At 43.8% G+C, this 24,319-nt stretch overlaps 1 protein-coding gene across 4 annotated transcripts; it reads right to left on the bottom strand.

The window, feature by feature from the left end:
- Window positions 1-201: 201 nt before the first annotated feature.
- Window positions 202-3,325, bottom strand: S100Z (S100 calcium binding protein Z). 4 transcript variants are annotated; one of them, XM_028531700.2, is made up of 3 exons: window positions 3,070-3,325; window positions 2,743-2,967; window positions 202-569 (listed from the first exon to the last, which is right to left on the bottom strand). In XM_028531700.2, the coding sequence occupies exons 2-3, from the start codon at window positions 2,881-2,883 to the stop codon at window positions 411-413; spliced, it is 300 nt and encodes a 99-aa protein (XP_028387501.1). In that variant the 5' UTR covers window positions 2,884-2,967; window positions 3,070-3,325; the 3' UTR covers window positions 202-410. The 4 variants fall into 4 exon arrangements, with proteins under 4 accessions (XP_028387501.1, XP_035875919.1, XP_035875920.1 ...); XM_036020026.1 differs by having other exon boundaries at window positions 2,743-2,932; XM_036020027.1 differs by having other exon boundaries at window positions 3,080-3,325.
- Window positions 3,326-24,319: the final 20,994 nt, after the last annotated feature.

Below are 24,319 nucleotides of genomic sequence, written 5' to 3'. Positions count from 1 at the left end.
TTCTTCCATGTGAAGCAGAATCAGAAGAGAGACAGACACTTAATTTCTTCAATAGGAAATAAGTTCAAAATATAATTTAAGGATGAGGCTATCTTAGAAGTTTGTTAAGTTCTAGTCTCATTTGAAAGTAGCTAAATTTTTCTGATGCTCTCTGACAAACAAAAAACATCTTTATAAGATAGGAAACATCTTTAATAAGATAAAAAAACATCGAGTAGGGCATATGAGATTTGGAATATTTATTTTAAATTATTATGTTAAGGTGTACATCATTTACTATAGCAATTAATTATATGTATATTATATCTATAAACAGTATCACAGTAACTATAGATTTGGAGAGTATAAATGAATAACAAGTCATTAACTTTAGATATATTTCTGCCTTTAGATTACCTTGCTACTTATCTTTACTTTCCTTTCTTCTTCAGCTGTTCTACAAAGTAATCATTGCAAGCAACTGTCAGGGCAGCCACCATGACCACAAACTCATTAAAATCGACTTCATTGTCCTTATTGGCATCCAGGTCTTGCATTATCTTATCAACCAAATGCGGGTCCTTTTGGCACTAGAAGGAAAAAGAAAATCTCTAATTCCCAGGCGTTGAGATTCATAATAACAACTAAAATCACATCTTGTCTTTATCTAGATTAAAGTTTTCATTTTCACTTTGAGCAGCTAAGGACAATTTCCAAAAGCCTATTTGCAGGCAGGTTTGGGCCAGGCACAGATTCTCAATGAGCCCAGCACTTTGCCCCAGGGCCATATAATGCTGGCTCAGACCTGCAGACAAAGAAGGTCAAACAGCAGCTCAGTGTGAGCTGCTGCTGAGACAGAGAATGCATTTACTACATGTCATCACTGGTCAGGGCCGGGACTCAGGGCCGGGACTCAGGGAGGCAGGCAGGGGATATGGAAAGAGCATTTTGAGGGCAAAAAGTGACCATGTAAGTGGTTCCACCATTTACGACTTTGAGCAAATCACTTAACATTTTTAAATGTTCTTTTATATAAAATGGGGAGATTGATATCTCCCCATAAATTTGAGGGGTACTTCAACAAACCTCTAAATGTGCTTAGCAGCAGGTTACTATATTTAGCAGATAAAAATACAGGACGCTTAGTTAAATGTGAATTTTCGATGAACAATGAATGTTTTTTTAGTGCATTGCATGGGACACATGACATTTTATCTGGCAGCCTTACTGAGCCCAACCCCTGACACAAAAAAGACGCACCCCATAAAGGCAGGCCTTACAGGAAGGGCTGCACTTACGGGGGCAAAGTGCAGCAAGGAGCCCGGGGAGGAGACCAGGGGTCAGAGGCTGCAGGACAGCGAGGCGCCTTGCTTCCTGTGACCAGCGGTTGATGAGAATGTATTCCAGAAGTGGTTCACTTCTCCACGAATTCCCCATTGCCCTTTCATTAGGTACCAACTACTAGATGGTTGGAAACTTGAATTGATTGAGATCAACTGATCAAAAACAATTACAAATTTCACTTGAATAAATCAAGGTGGCAAGTGTGACTAACTGAGCTTTTTATTCTAAATGTTATATAATACGGTAGCCAAACTGAAGTTAAAAAAAAAATCCCAGTTCCTGGGTACTCCTAAAATCACTGAAAAGGTATTGTGAAGAATTACTACATTAACAAGCAGCATGTGACTATAGTTAATAATTGTGTATTTGAGAGTTGGTAAGAGAGTAGATCTTACAAGTTCTCACAACAAGGAAGAAAAATCTTGTAACTATGTATGGTGACAGATGATACCTAAAATTATTGTGGTGATGATTTCACTGTACAAATATTGAATCATTATGTTGTATATTTAAAATTAATATAATGTTATATGTTAATTATGCCTCAATAAAAAATTATAGAAAAGTATATAAATTACCATTTGTTCTATCAATATACTAAAAATAAAATGAAATTATTTTTGGATTACAAAAATAAGTTCCTAAAATATTACTATGAAACATATTTTTACTTAAAGTTTTTCCACAGAGAGTGGGAAGAGGAGTGTTGTAATTACAATCAGTATAGTCTCAGCACAGGGTTTGCCCAGAATATGGTCATGCAAGGGTAGGATGTTGGGCCGAAGTCAATTCGATCAGCTCCATAAACATTGGAACGAGGAGCTCCTCTCAGAGGAGGCCCCAAACACTGCATGTAAGCTTCATGTTCAGACTTATTAAACTCTTGGCTATACTGGGATGTTCAACTGTTGCTACCCAACTGGCCACTGGCCAGACACACCCTTTCCATCATCAATCCTTATCAGCTTGTGCTTGGCTGACAAAGCTAAGTATTTGGCATTCATCAGAAAATTTGCTGCCACAGCATAAAATACCCCAGGCTTCTTTTCTGACCCAATAAACAATATTAACTTACAGACAGCTGGACAAAGCTCCAGGTATAACTAGCGAAACTAGCTGTAACTATAGTTACAGTGAGTGGTTAGATAGCTATCATGAGCTATACCTTTGCTGCACCAGGAGGTTGGAGAATTGATAAAAGCCTCAGGTATAATTTACAATACTTGGAAAGCCTGGCCACAGGGAATGCAGAGAGGGCACACAGGGGTGGACGTCACAGCAAAGAAAGGTTGCTTGTGTCTGCGCCCCTGTATTTTGAATCTCAGTGCAGACTCACAGGAGACTGCACACACAGAGGCTGTCTCTGGGTGTGCACTTCATCCACCCTCGGCTGAATGGGGCAGAAAAGCTGGGACTCACCGAGAGGAAGTCTGTGAGCTCTCTCTGCAGGAGCATCTTCAGTTCCCCCTTGCTGAGCTTGAATCGGTCCCCTTCCTTGCAAGTGTACCGGTGGAAGGTTCTAACCATGGTGTCCATGGCCATCTCCAGCTGCGTGGGCATGCTGGCAGCAGAACTGACGGCTCCAGGGACAGGCCACCAAGCTCAGGGACTTGTTCAAAATAAGCAGGTGGGGAAACACCGACACTTCCATTAAAACAGAATATTGCGTGTTCATAAGTTAGTATTCAGACAACACACACAATTAAATCACAGGTTAAAAACAAATGAAAAAGAGGAAGAAAATACCTAACTGTACCTCTCCAGCCAGCCCACAGCTCTGTCAACAGGTGTTTACAATGAAGGCATATGCATTTATACCGAGGGTTCCAGGTAGACACACCTGTTGCCACGAATATGAAAATTACCCATGACAAGAGATTTGCAGGGAAGTGCCTCTGTGCCTGCTAATCACCAGAGGGAACAGGTGTGAGCTGCTGCCCCAAGGGCCATCCAGGAAGAGTTGGCGCCCACTGTGTGCCTTGGATGAGAAGGCAGAGGGGGAGGGGGCAAGGCAGGTCTGGCCCTGCCTTCCTGTGATCCCTCATCACAGGGGGTGGACATGCAGTCAGTGGCTAGGAAGTTGACAAGGAGGAAGAAACTTTAAAAATAGAGGGGCAAAGAAAAAAATGCCAGTTCAAACCTGCAGGCTGCTCAGCAGAACCAATAGCAAGGCCGAGGGAATAAACTCAGAGCAGACCAGTTCAGCTAGCCCAATGCGGAGCTGCGGAGCTACAAAAAAGAATGAGGAAGCTCTCCACATGCCAATTTAGAAAGGTTCAAAGCAGAATCTTGGCTGTGTAAGAAGGAAATAAAACAAGAATATATGTGCCTATGTGCTTGGCATTTGAAAACCAAGTCACTGAACAGATGCCGGCAAAGCAGTAGCAGTGGTGGCCCTGAGCGGGGAGGGCGGAAGCAGGGAACACAGTGGTTGGCTCCTTTGCACCTTTTCAATGGATTTTAACTTTTTCAGGTATAGAAATGTATTTCCTAGTTAGAAAATTCAAATAGAAGAAAGCCCAGGGCAGCTGTGAGTGAAGGAGTTCACCGGGCAGGGATTTCCAAGGGAGGAAAACTCAACGACGAAAAAACATCACTAGAACAGCGAAGGCCAGAAACTGACCACCGTGCCTGTCCTCTCAGAACGAAAATACAATTCTATGAAAAGCAAACCAGCATCTCCTTTTTATCTCCTCTCAACAAGCCTGTGGGGACAGTGCCTTAACCAGCCCATTCCCCTCCTTCTTACCCCCTGAACACTCCACCGAATATTTCTAAGTTGGTTTTTAAAAATTATTAAAATGATAATGCATATGGCAAAGCAGTCATTATATGTGGAATACTCAAGGGTATGAAACAAAAGTGCATTTCCCCCTCCACCATGCCCCACCACTAAGCCCTTCTGGTGAGTGGCACCCGCTGCCTGGCTTCAGCTCATGCCTCTACCGCCGATGAGTCGTGTGATCCGGGGCTGGCCGTTCACCGCCCCGTGTCCCGGTTTCCCAGTCTGTACATGGGAGATAACAGTAGTACCCGCCCAGAAATGGATTAAGTTAACGTATGAACATAGTAAATGCAATGCATAATCAGCTATTATCCTTACAAAAAATATATACACGCCACAGGGGGTCTGTCCCGAAAGTATCCAGCCACATGCTAAGAAAAAGACATTTATTGAAGAAGATGCAAGATACAGAAACATTGTACACAGGACAGTGATGCCTCAGTCGCCTTCAAAGTAGGCACCTGGGACCTCACACAGTTCTCCCAATCACCATCAGCTGCCCAGTCATATTTTCCTGAATCTCACTGATGGTCTGAAATCTCTTCCCTTTCAAAGGTGATTTTAGTTTTGGAAAAGGCAGAAATCTCAGGGTGCCAAATCTGAGCTGTAGGGGAGTGAGTCACCTGGGTGACTTGATGTGTCACAAAAAAAACAGGGAGGAGTGTTCAAACCTAACGCAAAATTTGGTGTAGATTCATTGCTCTACTCCCTCAGTCATTTTGAATGTGACAGCCACACAGTACACAGGCTCACTCAATGGCATCTACCACCCCCACTGAGTAGTACAGTGACGTTGTCATTGTTCACACATGCACCTTCCAGTCCACTCTCCTTGGCTGCCAGGTCACATCCATATCACACAAACTATTCTTTTTTTTTTAAGATTTTATTATTTATTTATTTATTTATTAGAGGGGGGAAGGGAGGGTGAAAGAGAGAGAGAGTAACATGAATGCGTGGTTGCTTCTCATGTGGTCCCCACTGGGGACCTGGCCTGCAACCCAGGAATGTGCCCTGACTGGGAATCGAACCTGCGATACTTTGGTTTGCAGCCCGCACTCAATCCACTGAGCTATGCCAGCCAGGGCTACAAACTATTCTTTTTATATTTACAATGGCTGGACTTTTTCTGGACAGGCCTTATCATACATATCCTAGAATCTTGCTGCATAAGCACATATAGATCTACCCCATTCTTCATTAAAATTGCATACTGTTCCACTGGGTGAATGTACCTACGGGGTTGAGAAATGTTTATCAGGCACTTACACTATGTCAGGCCCTGGGTAAACATGACAGAAGAAACTTGCCCTTGGAGCAAGTCTCGTTGCCATTTTTATTGGGTTGTGTAAAATATATGGAATGCAGGGAACACCAACATCCTTTTTATGTTGGATCTTCCTATCCAAGAACACCCCCGTGGCTTTGTGACCACACTCTTCTGGGTCTCCTCAATTCTCAATGCACTTGCCCCTCTCCAACTCTTAAACTTTGTTCCCCCCAGAGATTACAGCTACTTCGAAAATTTCAGTCACTCCCCAAACAATATTTTGGCCTACATCTCTCTGCTAACCTCCAATACCACCTATCCAATCATCTGCTGGACCCCATAGCCACCTGAGTGTCCCACAAGCTTCTCAAACTCAATTAGGACCAAAGCAAAACCCATGTCATCCAGTTCCACCCATCACCCAGCATCTGGCACTATTTTTAAATATTGGTTGAATTCATCCACTTCTCTCCATCCTCACCACCTTCAGGACTTCATAAATTCTGGTCTCTATTACAGCTCCCTCTGCTTTCTGATCTGCATTCCCCTGTCGGGGTGGTCGGGGCATAAAACACAAACCAGCGTCCCCACTCCTAGGCATTCAAGGGTCTGGCCCTGCCTGTGCACGGTTCTCTCACTCTTCTGCCTTCCTTCTAGGCCCACTACCTGAAATGCTACTTGTGTTTACTCCTCAAGGCTCGGTTTAAATGTCTCCTCTTGGAAGTTTCCCTGCACTTCTCCAAGCTCCCCAACCTCCACCCCTGTCCTCTTTTATCCCCTGGAGCATCCCCTTGTCTTTTTTTATCATTGCGTTTATCACATATTCCTGCAATCACCTTTTTCTTCCCTGTCCATACGCTTCTGACTCTCCAGGCTTTGAATGAGTCCCTGGATGGCAGAGCTGACGTGCTTCACCTGTGCATTCCACAGCTTAACACAGGAGCAGCCATATGATGCAAATGCTCAGAAGTCTTTGCTGATGGATAGAGTGAAGAGCAAGCCTTAGAGAGGGAAACTAAGATTTCCAAAATGTTGAGTCTTTTCTGATCTAACTCTCTAAAGAATTATCTGATTGCTTTTATTCTAAATGAAAAATTTGTCTCATCAAAGAGGGAGAGAGAGAGACAGGGGGAGAAAATAGTCATTTTAAAGACTATAAAGTTTGAATTTGGAACTAAATATGATCAGGGTAAGCTGCTTAAGTTATAAATGCACTAAAATGGGTAAGTTTTACAGAGTATGTGGGTCTCAGTAGTGTTATATTTTAATCATATTCAACCATAAATTAATTTACTTGGACAATTCAGTTGGCAGGCAAAACTCTTAATAAAATAGATATTTGAAATTGTGATTCTGTAGCCCTGACTGGTATGGTCAGTGGGTTGGGCCTCATCCTGCAAAGCAAAAGGTCACAGGTTCAACTCCAGGCCAGAACACATGCCTAGGTTGTGGGTTCGGTACCAATCAAGGCACATGTGAAAGGCAATGGATCGATGTTTTTCTCCCTTTCTCCTTCCTTCCCCTCTCTCTAAAACAAACAAATAAACAAACAAACAAATAAAATCTTTAAAATTGTGATGCTGTAGACATATGTACCTTCATGGTCATTGCAGCATTATTTACAATAGTCAAGGTACGGAAGCAACCTAAGTGTCCATCAACTGATGAACAGATAAAGAAGATGCAATATTTATATATATTTAAAATGGAATATTACTCAGCCATAACAAAGAATTAAGTCTTGTCATTTATAACAATATGGGTGGACATGGAGAGCATTCTGCTAAGTGAAATAAGCCAGAGAAAGAGAAATACAATATGACTTCACTGATAAGTAGAATCTAAAAATCAAAACAAACAAACAAAACAATCCAGAAACAGATTCATGACACAGAGAACAAACTCCATTGTTGCCAAAGGGATGGGGGCGGGGGATGTGAAAGAGATGAAGGGAATTAAGAGATACAAACTTCCAGTTACAAAATAAATAAGTCACAGAGAGGTAATGAAGAGCATAGAGAATACAGTCAATAATGCTGTAATAGCTTTGGATGGTGACAGAAGATAATTAAGACTTATGGTGGTGATCACTTCATAATGTATCTTCACACCAAAGCACTATATGGTACCCCTAAAAATAATATAAGTCAATTGTACATCAATAAAAACATTGTAATGTGATAATCTCACTTGAGACTTGAGAATATGGATTCTACGTCCTTTGTTCTTGGAGTTTAAAAGCAAAGTACTGAATAGTTTTCTCTTGGTTACTGCATGGCTTTAAAAATAGAGCTATTTCCTTTGTATATGCTGCCCTCTAGTGTCAGACTGTGGGCGTGCATCTGGAAGCCTCTCATACCCAGAACATGCTTGAAACTGAGTGACCCTTCTTCAGGGCCTTACTTGTAATGTGAGCTAGCCCCAGCCTCTGCTCTTCAGGAGTTTTTCAGAAACAAAGATAATGTCAGAAGACTCTCCAGGCCTCTGTCAAGGCTATGGACCCAAATTTACAGGTGACGAAACCCTGGGCTGCCAGGGGAGGCATGGTTGTTTCGAGCATAGAAGGGCCCTCCAGTAGCACCTTACTTGGTCTATTGTTAGAGGTTTACTTTTTAACTTTTGGCATGAGATAACAATCCTTAAGGCTAAAAGGTGCAACTTAACATCTAAGACAGTGTGCAAAGAATGAGAGACATGGGTATATCAGATTTGGGGGCGTTTGAAAGTCAGGGTTGTTTTAGAGAAGAAAAAGTGAGAAGTCCACAGGTGGGAGCTGCGAGCAGAGCTGTTTGAATGTGGGGCTTTGACCACAGAGCCTGAAAGAAAGGACACGTGCAAAAAAACAGGCCATCGTACCAAGTGGAACATGACTGACGCCCCCCTCAGGCTGGGGACATGCAGGGTGCCTGAGCCTGCCGTCAACTCCCAGAAGAGTCTGCCTGCGAGGCCATGCCACATGGAAGGCCAAGTTGCCAGTTTTTATTTATGTCACCTGATTCAAATGCTCTGTCATTGCGATAGCAATGCCGCGGATGAATTTAAAATCATCACATGGGGTGGGAGGGAGGAATTACAAAGGGCAGGAGGGCACTTTGGGGTGATGGGGATGTTCACTGTCTGGCCGGTGGCGGTGGTCTCACCGGTGCACCCGAAGCGTGCCAGAATGGCCACAGGGTGGATCCTGAATTTGCGCCGTTCACTGCATGTCAATCATGATTCCACAAAGCCATTCGAAGAAATTTTCCCAGAGTCACATGACTAGATTATAGCAAAGTGAGGTTCAAACCCAAGTTTGTCTGACAAAAAAATAAAATCATGCAGCTATTTAAAAGTACAATTCTAAAGACTACAGAAATGCAAAAAAACTTTTTAGCAAATAAGTGAAAATAGCAAAATTAAAATCATATGTATGCTGTAATTGAAAAAAAAATTGTGTACATATAGAAAAGAAGAGAAATACAAATAGTTTGGATAGTTATTTAATAAAATTAGGGATCATTTTAAAATTATTTAATGCTGCTATTAAATTGCATTTTCAATTAAAACATCAACTGTAATTGCACAGCATTTAAAATTGTAATCTACCTTCATATTAGGCAATGTCTTTTAAGGCATAAAGTTGAATTCTAAAACCTGGCAAATAAAATTCTAGACTGAAAATGACCATGTGTTTATATATTCATAAGATAAAGGAAATAGGCAAAATGTTATTCGGTGTTTTTATAAGGGCAATTTTTTTATTTTGTGCTATTTTTTGGTTTATGGTAATTTTAAATCATTAACAATGGCTATATTTTACTTTTATAACAACAAAGAGTGTTTTAAAAATTATAGAATTGACAAAAAGCACTTAAACCACCCAAGTGTTGATGTGGCTATAATACCGACTTTCCTGAGGTGCTTTCCAGTTTGCAGAGCCTCTTCCTCACACACACTATTCAGCAACAAGCATTTGCCCAGTTCTGGTTACAGTCTGGAAGAGCTTATCAAGACAAATGCTCAAAACGCTACTGAAAAACATGTACAGAATATTATGAGACACTAAACCAACCATTAGGTATGTGACTGACTGCACCTCCGTTTCCACAAAAGGAAAATAACAACCTTGGGCTAAATCCCCATGAAGATCCTGCCTTTAGAATTTTTTTTTATTCCAAAATTAGTTTAAGGTTAAGTGTGGGTGTTCGCACGTGTGAGTGGACTGGGGTGCGGGCTTTTCTCCCCTGGGAAAGCGCTTCAGGTGGTGAAGGGCAGAGGTCCCTCGAGGGGCTTCACAGAGCAGTGACTGCACGCTCACCCCTCACATTTGTGGTCCAGGGCAACGGTTCTAGAAAATTTGGCACATGTTTCTACCAGGGAGGTCAGAGAGCTGTGCTCCAGGCCCTACAGAAAGGAGAGTTCCCTTCTCTTGTCCTTAAACGATGTCTCCTGTGCTGAATTAAAGGGATTTCACCTTCCCTTTTACCTGCAGACTAAAGCTGAGAGTCAGATCAAAGAGGAATTATAAAGGCAAAGAGTTTGAATGTTGATTTTCCTTTCACAGACCAGACATTTATTTCCCCGGGGCAAAATGGGAAGATTTCTGCGAAGTGCTTCAAACTCCACTTGTGTGTGGAAGGCGGGTGGGAGGGTGGGAAGTGGGCAGAGACGATATTACATCGGATTGGCCACGCGTCATTTAAGTGGCGAAGCTGGCGCTGGGTCCATGGGAGTTCTTTAGACTACTTTTCTATTTGCAATAAGTTTAAATTGTTCCTTAATAAGGAGTGTTTACACACATATACACAATCCCCATCCCTGTCAGGATGAGAAAAACTTAAAGGAAACTGGAATGGTTTCACCAGAGGAAGAGAAGTCCCTTACTGGCACTGAGTGTATTTGGGGGCTTCTGCAGAGCAGAAGCTGTCACTCACTTTTCGTCACTGCTACCATCACGTGAAAACTAACTTAAACAATAGCAAAGGCATAAAAAAGTTCTAATCATGAAAGCTGTTGAACCCTGACATAAACTACTAGCAGAAGGTAGCCAAACAACTTCTTCATCTGGAAATAGAGTGAAACTGAGTTACTTATACTGGTGGCCAAGCAGCAGAACATCAGAGCTTGTTAGTTGTCCAGATTTATTCTTGGGCCAAAGGAGGTGGGTGACTCTTGATCTAAACCTCAGCCGGTCACATCGACTAGACTGAAAATGAGCGGGTAGCATGTATTTGGGCAAGTGGCATGTGTCTATGCCACAGGCCTTAACTCACATTTATTGTCAGAACTGCTCCCAGCAAGCCCAACCACCACACTTCCATTGTCGGCTAAAACCACACCCACTTTCTGCAATGATACTGAAACTAGGCTCCAGGGGTGGCCAGCCTTCAAAACAGCCCCCAAGGATCCTTGTCTCTCCGTACTCACACCCTTGCATAGTCTCCTGTACTGAACAGAGCCGACCCGTGTTGCCAATTGGATATTATCTACAACTTGCGAGAATAGGGCATTGAGGACGTCGTGGCTTCTGCTTTGCTTCCTCCAGGACCACACACTCGGGGAAGTCAGCTGCCACGTTATGAGAACACCAAGAAGCTATGCGGAGGGATCCACAGGGCAAAGAACCGAGGCCTCTGGTCAACAGCCAGCACCAGCCCGCCAAACACGTGATGAACCCGCACAGAAGCGGATGCTCCAGCCGCCGTCAAACCTGCCGGTGACTGCATCCTGACCTTTGGGAAACTCCGAGCTGCACCCACAGCTGCACAGCTTCCAAACCCCTATCCTACAGAAACTATAAGATACTAAGTGTTGTCTCAAGCTAAATTTAGGGTAAACTGTTATGCAACACTAGAACATTTAAATAATAGAATTTGTTAGTTGAAAGTTTAGTCTTTTTTACATGACTATTGAAATGGTACAATGTAGGTAAGTGTGTTGCTTCCATTAGAATTCCTCAGTAGTGAACCTGTGAGCGAGGAAGCTCTCGCGTGCAGTCTCAGGACACACACGCCGTTGTTACAGGAGAGGGCGCTGTTTCCTACTTTCTACAGCACCTTTCTCCTCAAAGCAGGAGTGAAACGTAGGGCAGGAACAGGGCTTCTCTGCAAGTGACCTCCTTGCATATCTTCATAGAATTAATATTAGGGCTTTTATTCTTTAACCAATAATCTCGGGTTCTGCTTCTGAAAGCATCACCTCAGATCACTGCTTTGTCACTCCTTAGTGTCACCACTAAGTGACATCTGCTGTATTAGAGCTTCTGAGATCATTTCCAAAGTTCATGGAAAAGCATTAGTACTCGGTGCTCATGAGTCTGTTTTCATGATGGGCAACCCAGAATTCCCAATGCCTTCCACCAGTTCTCTCCCAGCTCCCCACAGTGAGCAGCTGAGTGGGTAACACCCACCTTAGTCTCCCGGAACAAAGGTTTCTCTTCATTCTATTCTAGTCTCCTTTAGGAAACGACAATCCTAAAAGTTTCCCGTCTCTGAGGTTGAATCTGCAGTGTGGACCACTTTACCTCCACTTCTGCCATAAACAAGGTTTGAGTTCCTGGTACAAGGCAGAACGTCTGTACTGGCTGCAGTCTCAATGGCTGCAAAGAGAAGCAACTTGAACTGTGGCCTCCGAGGCTTGGTGGGCACAGAGGGTCCGGTTTTCTCACCCAGCCAATTCTGCAGTGTGGTTTCGGACATCCCGAAGACTTGCCCTTGAGCACTGTTTTTCTGCAGCTCTCAGGAGAGTTTTGTGAGCCATTCATGCTCATTTCTGGGAATTCCTTTCTGCCTCAGCAGCTGGAGTCAGCTTCCACTGCTCACAGTTAAGAACCCTGACCCGCCTCATTCAACAGACTCTGCTAAGCTGGTCAGACCTCCAGGGAGCCCTGCCCCAGGCCCAGAAAGCAGCAGAGTCTCTCTTCACAAAGAACTGGTCTGGACAGACTGGATTGGTCAGTTGTGGGTTAAGTTACAAACTTAACCCAAGTCCCAAAGGCTCACTATGGTTGCATCTTTCCAGACCACTGGATCCCCTGGAGTTCAGTATTTGCCTCCACATGACTGAGGCTTGCAAGCAGAGCTGGGGGTCCTGGGTGTGAAGACCCTGCACTATTGGCTTTTTATTTGGGGGAGTTGGGCTTTAATACTATATAAATGCAAAAGACCTAGATTCCAGAAAAAGTATGTGCTCGTTTTCAGCATGCTAACTTCATCTTTTCCCAGCAGTTCAGACATAGATTCATGGTGGTTTTAAAAAGGGCTCAGACCTGGCTGGTGTGGCTCAGAGGATTGAGCACCAGGCTGTGAACAGAAAGGTCATTGGTTGGATTCCTGGGCAGAGCACGTGACCGGGCTGCGGGCCAGGTCCCCTGATGGGAGCGTGTGAGAGGCAACCAACTGATGTTTCTCTTGCACATTGATGTTTCTCTCCCTTTCTTTCTCCTTTCCCCTCTTACTGAAAATAAAGTCATTAAAAAATTAAAAATTACAGGGGGAGGTGGGGGGAAGGCAAGACAACTGTACTTGAATGACAATGAAAATATAAAAAATTAAAAGGGCTGAAATATCCTAATCTTAGTCAACTCTGAGTTCCAAAGTTCATATAATAACAATACATTTCTCCTATCTTGATTTGGCTCCTACTTATATGAACATCATATGCCTTAATATTTGCCTTTCTCTAGCCAAAGCAAACTATTTGATTGGAATTAAATAAGCTCTTAGACTTTTTGGTGTATCTACCAAGTTGAGACATGTCTCTTTATGGGTTACAATCTTACCAGAAGGATTGTTTCTTATGTATCATCTCTCTAAAGGAATGTGAGCTGAAAACCTCCCATGCTTACTCATTCCTAAACACCATTTGTAATTGTGAAAGGAACGTTCCGAGGATACTTCTGAAGAGTTTGTGTTTCAAACTGTGTAACAATTAGTCCCCACCCGGCTTATCATGGTGCTTGGATGGCGGACACGTTGGATCTCAGTTGGATCAGCCACTTCCCCTCACCTTCCCCTCGGCACGATGCCCCCTGAGCCAGTCTGGGCCCTGACTGGGTGGGCGAAAGCAGGCGGCAGGAGACCAAGAAGGAATGAGGGACTCTCAGTGTGTCGCTTCTCCCTAAGGTTTCACATACTTCCGCAACATCATTGTGATGGCCTTCAGAAGGTTTCCACCCTCTGGACCGATCAAAAGACAACTTGTGTCCTGACCCATGTGGCTTAGTGAGTTGGGCCTTATTCCACAATGGGAAAGGTCACCTGTTCGATGCCCGGTCAGGGCACATGCCCAGGTTGCAGGTTTGGTTCCCATTTGGGGTGCATAGGAGAGGTAATTGATCAATGTTTCCCTCTCTTTCTTTCTCCCTCCCTTCCCTCTAAAAATAAATAAATAAATTTTTTAGAAAAGATAACTGGCAACTTGAAATTGGTTCTGGTAGATACATCTTTTAGCAAACAAATGCATTATTACTTCAAATTCTGGTTAGATAAGAACTTCCAGGAAGCCGTTTTTTAAAATTGGCTGGGAAAATGGCAGGGAAAAAAACAAATAAAAAGTTCCTAGGAGCTCATGGAGTTAAATTTCATTGTATACACTTTTTGTTATTTTTAAAAATCTCAGGTAAGACGTTCCTGTGGAGCACAGGTTTGGTGATTAAAAGCAGGAATGGGATAGACCAGGGAGATTCTCATCTCCAGAATGGCATCTCTGAAGGAGAGTGCACAGAAGCCCAGATTTCGTTTGATATATGCACGTCCTTGTATTACTGGGCTGCGCTGGATGCTGCTTCTAATTCCTGCCTTCCTCAGGCTCTTGGTTTCCATGCCCTCCTGCTCTGCTGACTTCCTCCAGCCTGACCCTTCCTCCTCTGTGTTCTCACCCCAGTGGGCAACTCTGCTAATGCCTGCCCTTTAAGTACAGGCGTTCACCATTGCTCTGTGTGGTTGACCTAGGCAATGTCATCTGCTGTGATGGTTTTACCTGCAAACAGTGATTCCAGTTCCCAGATCTATCCCCTAACCCCGACATGAGACCTCAAGTTCACATCAGTACTGCAGTACTTCCGCTCACCTAGAGTACAGACCCACACCCTGTGGCACGCCACTGTTCTCCACAGCCCAGCTGTCGCCGCTTACTTTTCTCCTTACACCCCCAGGATGAGAAAGCAGATTTTTATGTGCGTGGCTTTTGTTGTTCTTTGGACTGGAATTGGTGTTGAATGGTACAACTTATGACACGTTTGTCAGCAAGAATTACAGTAACTAAATAAAAATAGTTTCGACTTAGCACAAGTGTTACACAACGGGGTCCGTTGCCTGTGTTTCGGCAGTGTCCTCAAGACCCACGAGCCTTGTCTCTTAGCCATCTGCCCTGCGCGGGCTCTCAGCCTGACTGGTCCCGACAGTCACACGCCCAGGTGTCGCATTCTTAGACCATGGACGGCAACCTTTCGGAGCCCATCAATTTCTCCAGGTAGTCTAAATTATCTAAAATTATCCACATATTGGTTCAGGGGAGAATTAGGTTATTGAACCGTATCAGATTGGCCTCCCCAAGAATCGCTTACTCAGTTGTGCTTTGGGGAGATGACACTTGGCTTTGTTGAGGGAAGCTTCTAGAATCAGCCTTAGATTTGAATCTACTGTGCAGATGGTTGCTGTTTGAATGCATTGTTCCCCCTTTGTGAAGAGTCTCGTGAGAAATCTCTGTGCGGTCTTTGTGTTAAGAAGAGTCCTGATCGGCCCAAGCAATCAATCTATGGACACTGTGGATTGCCTGGCTGATGCCGTGTCTTCTCTTTGGCTGCTAGAAGGCCTAGGGTGACGTCTGAGGACCTCCTTGGCCACGTCCATGATCCCACCACCTGTCGTAAATGCGAATGCCTACAGCAGTGCTCGTGTTCAAATGGCTTAACAGCAGGCATGACACAGGATTGATCAAAATGGGCAACAGTCATAAACAGTGAATATCAGCCTGCCTCTGTGGCCAGTGAGCTCAGGCAAACAGGAAAATAGAATGAAAATAAGAAAAAAAAATCTCAACTTAGTTTTGCTTTATTCACTTTTGTTAGAGATACAAGTTCAGAGAAATAGTCCATGATGATATATGGGACTGACATGCCACCTCAGTGCTGGGGATGCAATAGGAGGTCGAAGGGACCGTGGTAAATGGGAGAGCCATGCCCTGTTAGGAATGGCATATGTGCCCTGGTCTGTGTCACTTGGTTGGTGAGAGCATCCTCCTGTACGCCAAAGTGTTGCGGGTTTGATTCCCGATTAGGTTGCGGGTTCAACCTGCAGTTGGGGAGCATATAGGAGGCAGTCAATCAATGTTCCTCTCTGATGTTGATCGATCTCTCTCTCTCTCTCAGCAATGAAGAAGTGTCTTTGGGTAAGGATTGGAAAAAAAAAGAAATGGTATATGTTCCTCATGCCCAGTAGTTGCAGCCAGATTAGCTAGAACATGGATCAGAGTTCCTAGAACTCCCAATATTTTCTTAGAAAAAGCCAGAAACCCTAATGACATCAGTCATCCAAGGAAACGCCCCCAGCACACCTCAGCTCCCAGAATGTTCAACAAGCCCCGGTAGGGCTCCCGTATCCCCTTCCACTTTCCTCTCTCCATGCACAGGAACTCACATTAAGTGGCGTATACTCTGGCCAAGCATCGCTCTAGGCAGTTTAAATGCAGTCATTCATTTCGTCCTCAGAAATCTCGTGAGAAATTATTAGCACTATTTTACAGCTCATTAAGCCGAGGCATCTGACTCCAGAGCACTTGCTCTTCACCTCTAGGAGGCGCTGGTGGGAGAGTCTAGCTCGAGCAGTTTGTTGAGAAACTGGGTGCCTTACCCTTCCGGTTACTCAGAGATTTATGGGCTCTAAGTCATCAGGTGCAGTTCTTTCTGCTTTCCCTCCCAAGTTACCAACATGCCTGTCATGCCTCCAGTCTGCACTCGCACAGCCACAAAGCCTTCCTCAGAAGATGTGTGCGGTTCCCAGCCTGCGTGCCTCTCCAGAGAAAGATGGCTAATCTCTACCCTGAAATCAAGATAAGAGCACTTTCCTTACCTTATCTTCCCAGAAGGTCCCTGTAAGGTTTACAGTGGGTGACTGTTTCTAAATCTAGTACAGTCATGTTGAAGTTTGATGTGGGAGGGCTCTGGGCCACAGGGCAGGGGCTGGGGGGGACAAACAGGCAGAGGGTGGCTGCCATGGGGCTTCCTCTCTAAGGGTGCCCTTACACTTGGCCACAAAGGAGAGAGACAGGGACAGAGAGAGCGTGCCAACAGCCTGACCATGGCTCAGAGCCCTGGGGTTCTGATAGCTCTTGGCCCTACCACACAGTTAATTTCCTTCTCGCTCCTGTCACCATCCTGGCCTCCTGCCTGAGTTCACGTTTGAGGAATTTGAGTTCATGTTCTTGTCCAGGCAAAGGATCCAGAAGAACCTTCAAGATGAGGCCTGCCATCCATAGACATCTCAGGAGACTTAGCTTAGTTTTGCGCATGCCATGCCAGACGCCACTCTCGGGAAGGCGCAGCAGCCATTGTGTCCCTCCTCGGGGCAGCCAGCCGCAGGGCAGGCCTGGGCCGCCAGCCCTCCGCCTAACACCACTCTTGGCCTCGAGGAGTGTCTTTCGAATGGAGAGAGATGGGCAGATGCGGGTCAGGCCACACCCAATACACACAACAGCATCTTGAAAGAAGGAACTCCAGAGTAGATTCTGAAGACTGAAAAACATCTCTTCCTAAAATTACTATGTTATCCCCTAAAAATGAAAATTCAGAGGGCCTAAACTGTGTGTTACAGAATGATGGACATTCTGGAAAGATCAGAATGAATCTGCAGGAGCAGAAGGCACCCACGAAAGGTCTGCATTGTCAGTCAATGACGAATCCCGTCAGCGTGAGTCCCAGGCGCCGCCAGCCAGATCCAGATGGCGGCCTGGGTCCTGCTCTTCCACATCCCTAGGAGCTTACTGAGATCTCTGTGAGGCGACCACCACATAGCAGAGCAAAGTGATGAGAGTTTTAGTTTTTCTAATTGCTTCCCATACGTGCAAAATGATCAGATGATAATTAGAGTTCTTGGTCCACAGTGTTTTAACTTCTGTAGTGCAGTTTCTAAATTGCCAGTGGAGTGCAATTAGCAAAATCCAAAGTGTAGAAAAATCTACAAACAACCTGGTTTCTTTAACAAATAAACTGCAAAAAGAAAAAAACATGAATTAGGAGACTTAAAAACATCAATCAATGGCAATGTATGACTTGCATTTGGATTCTGATTTTTTTAAAGCTAGAGATTTTTTAAAAGCTAAAGATGAAATCAATTATGACATTTGAGATAAGTGGAAATTTGAACACTGACAGGATATAATAAGGAATTCCTTTTTTAAGGTATTATTTTAAAATTCCTTATCTTTTAGTCATTGAAACAGTTACAAGTGAAAGAGTATGATTTCTGGGATTTGCTTCAGAATGAATGGGATGGGAAGGTGGTTGGGTTAGAAATGAACAAGGGTGGATGGGTCATTGAGACTAAGTGAGAGGTATATGAGCTTCCGTGTATGACTCAGCCAACATCTGTTTATGGACAAAGTTCTCCATAATGCTTTTTTTTTTAATTCTAGTTGTAAAACTATCATTGGAATAAATACTATCATTTCCCTCCTAGCTCTGCAATGTTTTAAAACCATAAATTCTGAAAAATCAGTTATATTTTTAACAAAAAATCTCCATTTTACAAAAGTCTTTGTTTGGAAGGAAAATCTGCCACCAACAGGAACTAGACAGTCCCCTCTGAGAGCCCAGGTGGCTTCTGAAAGTGCTCAGGACACAAGGCTGGCTAAAACTGCTTTTTCAGGATTGGGAAATTAAGTCTACTCAGTGCTACCTAGAAGCTGTAATTAATTGTTTTACGAACTGAAGTCATTTATTCCAGACTACCTAGTGAAGCTGGTGTGAGAAACTCGGACCTGAACCAAGGCCTGGCAGTGCTGAGAAGTAATCCCTCATCTCCGGAGCTGCTCAGACGCCAAGCTCTTCGGCACCAGCTGTAGTAGCTAAAGCCATGCCCTCAAGTTCTCCACAGAAGAATGATAGAAAACTTTCTAGAACCAGGGGCGTTCCAAATGGTACAGAAGTTTTCTACAACCCACCCAAAAGAATAACTTAGGCTTCCTTTCAGACATAATGCAAAGAGAAATGGGGCTGCGTTTCCCCAAGGCCAGCACCTTTCAAATGTCACACCTTAGCGGTAGAGTTGCAGGAGAAAAAATATGCTCAAAATACAAAAGCAAACGTAGGAGGAAAGACACAGCTTTCTTTCTTCCAAGACACTCACAGCTCTGCATGATCACACTCAGATTTCGTGAAGTTCAGATGGGCAAGTATTTAAGACCATGAAGACTCAGTGCTTAACAGAGGTGTAGGTAAACGGACACTCACATTGTTGGCAGTTGTGTAAACTGCTTCTCTAGAGGACGGTAATCAAAACTGCACACACCCTTGAACCCAGAAATTCTACTTCCAGAAACAGTATTTCCAAAGACACACTCACCATCACTGTCTCCCTCTCTGTTGCATCATTCATCTCCATATTCTCAGGGCAGATAACAATCATCGTTTGCCTTTCTTGCCCCACAGTTCTCTACTCACTTTCACAATTATACTGCACAGGAGCATCTACCATCACTGCGTCCACTGCTTTCTCACTCTTCCTTGAACACACCCCATTGTGGCTTCCTACGCCACCACACCAGAGATTGGTGGTCTGGTCCACATCGCCAGCGTTCTCCGTGGAGTGAGGGCCCCTGGCCACTTCTCTGTTCTGTCTCACGAGTTCTCAGTGATGTTCCAAACGATCGACCACTCTCTCCTTGACACCCCGGCTTCCCTGACAGCAGTCTCTGTGCTTTCTCCCTGTCCAGTGGCCAGTCCTCCTCAATCTTTTACTGGCTCCTTTTCTACTCCAAAGGTTCTAAGTGCCAAAGGCCTCTGACCAGTTGTCTTCTCTTCACCTATATTCTCTCCCTGATGCCTCTCACCAAGTTCTTTGCTTTAAATGGTAAAATCTGCATTTCCAGCCCTATTTAAACATCCAGATTCAGATATCCAAGTGCCTTACTCAACAGTTCTGCTTCAATGTCTAACAGGCAGCTCAAACTCTAGATGCCGTGGACAAAAGAGAACTCTGGACTTTCAACCCCTGGACTTGCTCACTCCTTATTTCATCCACCAAAAAGAAACATCTATGCATGGTTTTGGATTTCTTCTCCTCATACTTTCAAACTTACCTCCAAAACACTGCCCAAATTAATGCCCTTCTCCCCATCTCTAGTATCACTCAAATTCAAGCCAACCTCATCTCTTGCTAGGATTGGTGGAATTTCCTCCTGTTCTTGCTTCTCTTGCCCTTCTATGATCCATCTATGCTTTATAGTAGCCAGTGACTTTTTTTAAATTTCAGATTTACTTTTAGAAAGAGAGGGAGGGAGGGAGGGAGGGAGAAAAACATTGATCAGTTGCCTCTCACATGCCCCCATCTGGGGAGCTGGCCTGCACCCCTGGCATGTGCCCCGACTGGGAATCAAACCAACGACTTTTAGGTTCGCAGGCCCGTGCTCAGTCCACTGAGCCACACCAGCCAGGGTGCCAGGGATTTTTTTAATTACCAGTAAAACAAACCTACGGCATCCCACCTATGACATAAGTCAAGCTACTTACCCCCTTAAGTCCTTCCGCTGCCTAGCACCGCTTCTCTCCAACCTACTTGATCCCTCTCCCCCTGACTGACTTCCATAAAGCCCTTGCTTTCCATGCTCCCAAGGCAGGTTCTTTGTCCTTTATACTGCAACTTAAATTTCATCTCCTTAGGAAGCTTCTCTGATCCCCTAATAAAAAATACTCTTGATATTTACACTTCCTTAGAATTTACTACTGGATACTTTTCTTTTCAGCCTCTTTCCCATTAGAAAGTAAACTCCAAGAGAACAGGGTTCTTGTCTGTTTTGTTGAGATGACTTGGCACACAGGGCATCATGGATGGACAGTGAGTGAACGAGTATGTAAAGACACAGGAAGACAGTCACTCAAGTATCGCTTGTGTAGCAATACAAGTATAGCAAAGAAAAAACAAGAACAAAAACAAAAACCCCAGATCCTACCTAAAAGCTAGAGGATTCCTTAAATTATATACGTGTGTGTGTATGTGTGTGTGTGTGTGTGTACAATGGATACATTTAAAATAGTGAGGACAATCAATAAATGCTGATATGGAAATAATGTCCAAGACCTGTTCATATTATTAATGTAAAAGTGAAAGAGGCCTTCAAAGTAAGAGACGCAAGCACTGATTTGAGACCAAAAGAACAGCCATTCAAGACACAGTGATTCAGGTAGGAGCCCAGAGAGTGTTCAGATGGGGAGACCAAGGCAGGGGGTATTTCTGAGAAAGGGCAGGGGAACAATTACAGCAACAGAAGGAATGCATTTCTGTTGCTGCAGATAACATAACATGGTGAAGTTAATTCTAAATAATGATTTAATTTCCAGTCTGGTATCTCAGTGGAGTCGTCACAGCATCTGCTCTATTATCTTTGCAAACACTTCTCTGCAACACAGGGTTGCTCTGAGCCAGCTGAAAGGCTACTTTGCCCTTTTTTAACATCCCAAATACTGAGGCATTAGATATGTAGGGCAGCTCCTCTAGCATGGCTCCATTTTAAAGTGGGTCCACTTATTTTTGTTTTTGACGATACATCTGTTGTGGTAGCCAGCTTCCAAAATGACCCCCAAAGATTCTCGCCTCCCAATGCTCTTACGCAGTCTCTCAAACTGAAGCTATACTGTGTAGCCAATGGCAGACGGTGGAAACGCATCGGACATCTGAGGCGAAGCTCTCGCAGGCATTACAGACTCCTCCTTATTCCCTTGGATCACTGTCTTGGGAGGAAGCCAAACTTTGTGTTATGAGGTCACTTGAGCAGCCCTGTGGAGAGGGCCACGTGGAGAGGAACTATGGCTTTCTGCCAATGGCCAGCACCAACCAGCAGGTGCACTGACTGTGGATCCTCCAGACCCAACCAGCCTTTGGGTGACTGTAGGCTCACGAGATCCCCAGGCCAGAAACATCTGCCTAAACTGCTCCTGAACTCGTGACCCATAGAAACTGTTTAAGTTAGTAAATGGTTATTGCTGTTTTTAAGCTACTACATTTTGAGGTAACTGGCTACGTATAAATATAAGTAATGCATAGTTAACTCCTGTTCTACTAAAACAGCGTACAGGGACACAAACTTGCACACGCACACTTATCTCCCCGGTCACACAGAGAGCAAAGGGTTCTGACACAGCGGGTAAAGAGGGGATACAGTCACTTACCACACGCTCTTATGTTCTCAGATTTGTAAAGATAAATCACATTTTTATAATTTTAAAATGTTTATTTTTAAAAAAGTTTAAGCCAAACAGTGGTGAGAGAGATAAGCCACAGTAGTGGCCCTTCCTCAGCTTTCCTGTCCTTTGTTTTCCTGGACTTTCTCCCATTCCCAAGACCTCACTTTGAAGTAGCTGTCCTTTGAAAGCTTTTGAGTAAGCCTAATGCTGAAGGGACTGGCTGTTTTTGTTGTTACTATTGATGCGTTTTGATAAGAACATCAACCCCACTGCTGCTCAAGCAGAAATTCTGATTTAATTATTTGCATTTAATAAGGCAATAATGTTGCAATAACTCTTTGTGGGATGAACGAATGAACCACTCACACCACTTTTGGGTGCTGCTGGTTTGCTCGGTGTTCATGATGCAGCCCACAGGCTGGGGCTGTTGTTTCTGCAGAGGGAGGTGGCCCAGAACTCTGGTTGTGCCCAGTTTCTCACCAGTAAAGACAGATACTGGGAAATAATCCACAGATGGACCAATGGATAGAGGCAAGGGCAGCTTATTCCTGAACCACAGAATTCTTCACACTCTCCCTCAATAAAGACATTTCCAGGAAAATAAAAGACATTTGCAAAGAGTGACTCCAATTATTTACATGTAAATAGAACTCAGTGAGGTTCCAAGGCTTGAATAAAATGAAGGACTAGATTCTCAGGGTTTTGTTTCCTTTATTTAATTTCAGAATTTGGAGTGGGGGGTGGACTAGACACATGCTTTTTTGACTAGTGTGGAATCAGAAACTTCTCTTTCAAGACATCCAAACTCTGCAGCACAAACCCATACCTTTAATCAATGAGATCAGGGGTCAACAGAGACAAACTGCACCTTTGATTTGCTGATACATTCATTCCCCTCCTCTCCTCAGCCTCCAAAGGCTTCAAGTTACAGGAACAAGATGCAATCACGGAACTATGCATACTGATGAGATTCTAGTTCCAGGGTTTATGGCACTGAGATAACCAGAAAACTAGTTGCGCCTGAAACTCCTGCAGCAAAGAACCATAACATACAAGGAAGTGCCCAGTAAAACAATTCCAAATAAGTCACTGTAGCATGCGTCCTGCATAGTGGGACGAAAACCCACATTCACTTTCAGATTGAGCAAACCTTCTTAGTAAATAGAGCCAGTGGAATGCAAAATATTCAAAGTGCGAGGTGGTTTAGAAAAATCAGACCACAACAAGACAGCTAACACCAGAGCGAAGACAACCACATCTAAGGCACTTCTCTGCCCAGAAACAGGGCTCCTGATACAGCCCGGGGGGCAGAGTGCAGGTAGACCAGGGTTTCGTGAGTCACTTCTCCAAGGCACAAGGAACAAATATAACCTGAAAAGGTTTTGCTTCCGCCAAAAACATTTTTGTGTTGTATTTCTCAAGTCATTTCTTTTACACTTCTTAATGTAGATGCAAAGACTTGGTAAAAATGAACCAAGAAAAGCACTTCATCCTCAATAGTGTGATGATTAAATTATGATTACCCATACACGGAATACTGCCTGGCCATTAAAAATGTGTAAGATCCATAGGAACTGTTTGAGACGTTCATATGTATAAGACATACATGTATTTATATACACATACATATTCATTCTTATTTTAGTACATTCATTCTTATTTGGAGGGTAGCAAAGAAGATATTTTATTTATATATTTTTGTTTGACTTCTTTTAGCATGTATTATGAAAATGACAATAAAGAAATGGCAAATACCCCTGGATCGCCCTGTAGAACACCTGCAGGACCTGTGAGAAACACTTGCTTCTGCTCCCTTTTATCCTACCTGTATCCACCACCTTTTGCTTTCTTACCATGGCTCAGTGGGTTGGGTGTCACAGCACAAGGTGAAGGATCGCAGGTTCAATTCCCGGTCAAGGCACAAGCCTGGGTTGTGGGCCTTGTCCCCAGCTGGGGGCGTGTGAGAGGCAACCAATTGACTCCCAGGAGCCTGCTAGGAGACTAAAAGCAGGCAAAACAAGAAGACAGGCAGGATTCTACTGGCACTGAAGTGAAAGGGGGTGGACCAGAAATGAGATCTCACTAGCAGAGAGAGAGACAATAGCAATAATGCTACGTAACACAAGAGTGCACAGATGTGCTGAACGTTTAATGCTAATAACTCAGTGAGAAAGATCTTATTATCCTCATTTTACAAATGAGGAAACTGAGGCATCTAAGTTAACCAGACAAAGAAACAATGGAGTCAGAATGCAGCCTTGTCCAGCAGCTCAGAACTTGCACTCTCAGCCACTAAGCTGTACTGCTTTAAAATAAATTAAAAGAATGAGGGTTTCTTTTTTTTCCCCAACAGATTGGTAAAGTTTAAAAAAAAATGGATACATCAAATGTAGATGAGCTTTTCAGGAAACAGTTGCAAATGCACTTTTTGGTAGAAATATAAATTACTCAAGGCAAGAGTTACCAAAATTTAAAATTTTAAGTACGTGTCTAATTTCCACCTGGCCATTCCACTTCCCAGAACTCGGCCTGCAGGAGTGCTCAGAGTGCACACAGGTGTTCAGTG

The sequence above is a fragment of the Phyllostomus discolor genome, chromosome 3 (assembly GCF_004126475.2).
Source record: "Phyllostomus discolor isolate MPI-MPIP mPhyDis1 chromosome 3, mPhyDis1.pri.v3, whole genome shotgun sequence".
Classification (NCBI taxonomy): domain Eukaryota; kingdom Metazoa; phylum Chordata; class Mammalia; order Chiroptera; family Phyllostomidae; genus Phyllostomus; species Phyllostomus discolor.
This window is presented reverse-complemented; position numbering and strand designations above follow the sequence as displayed.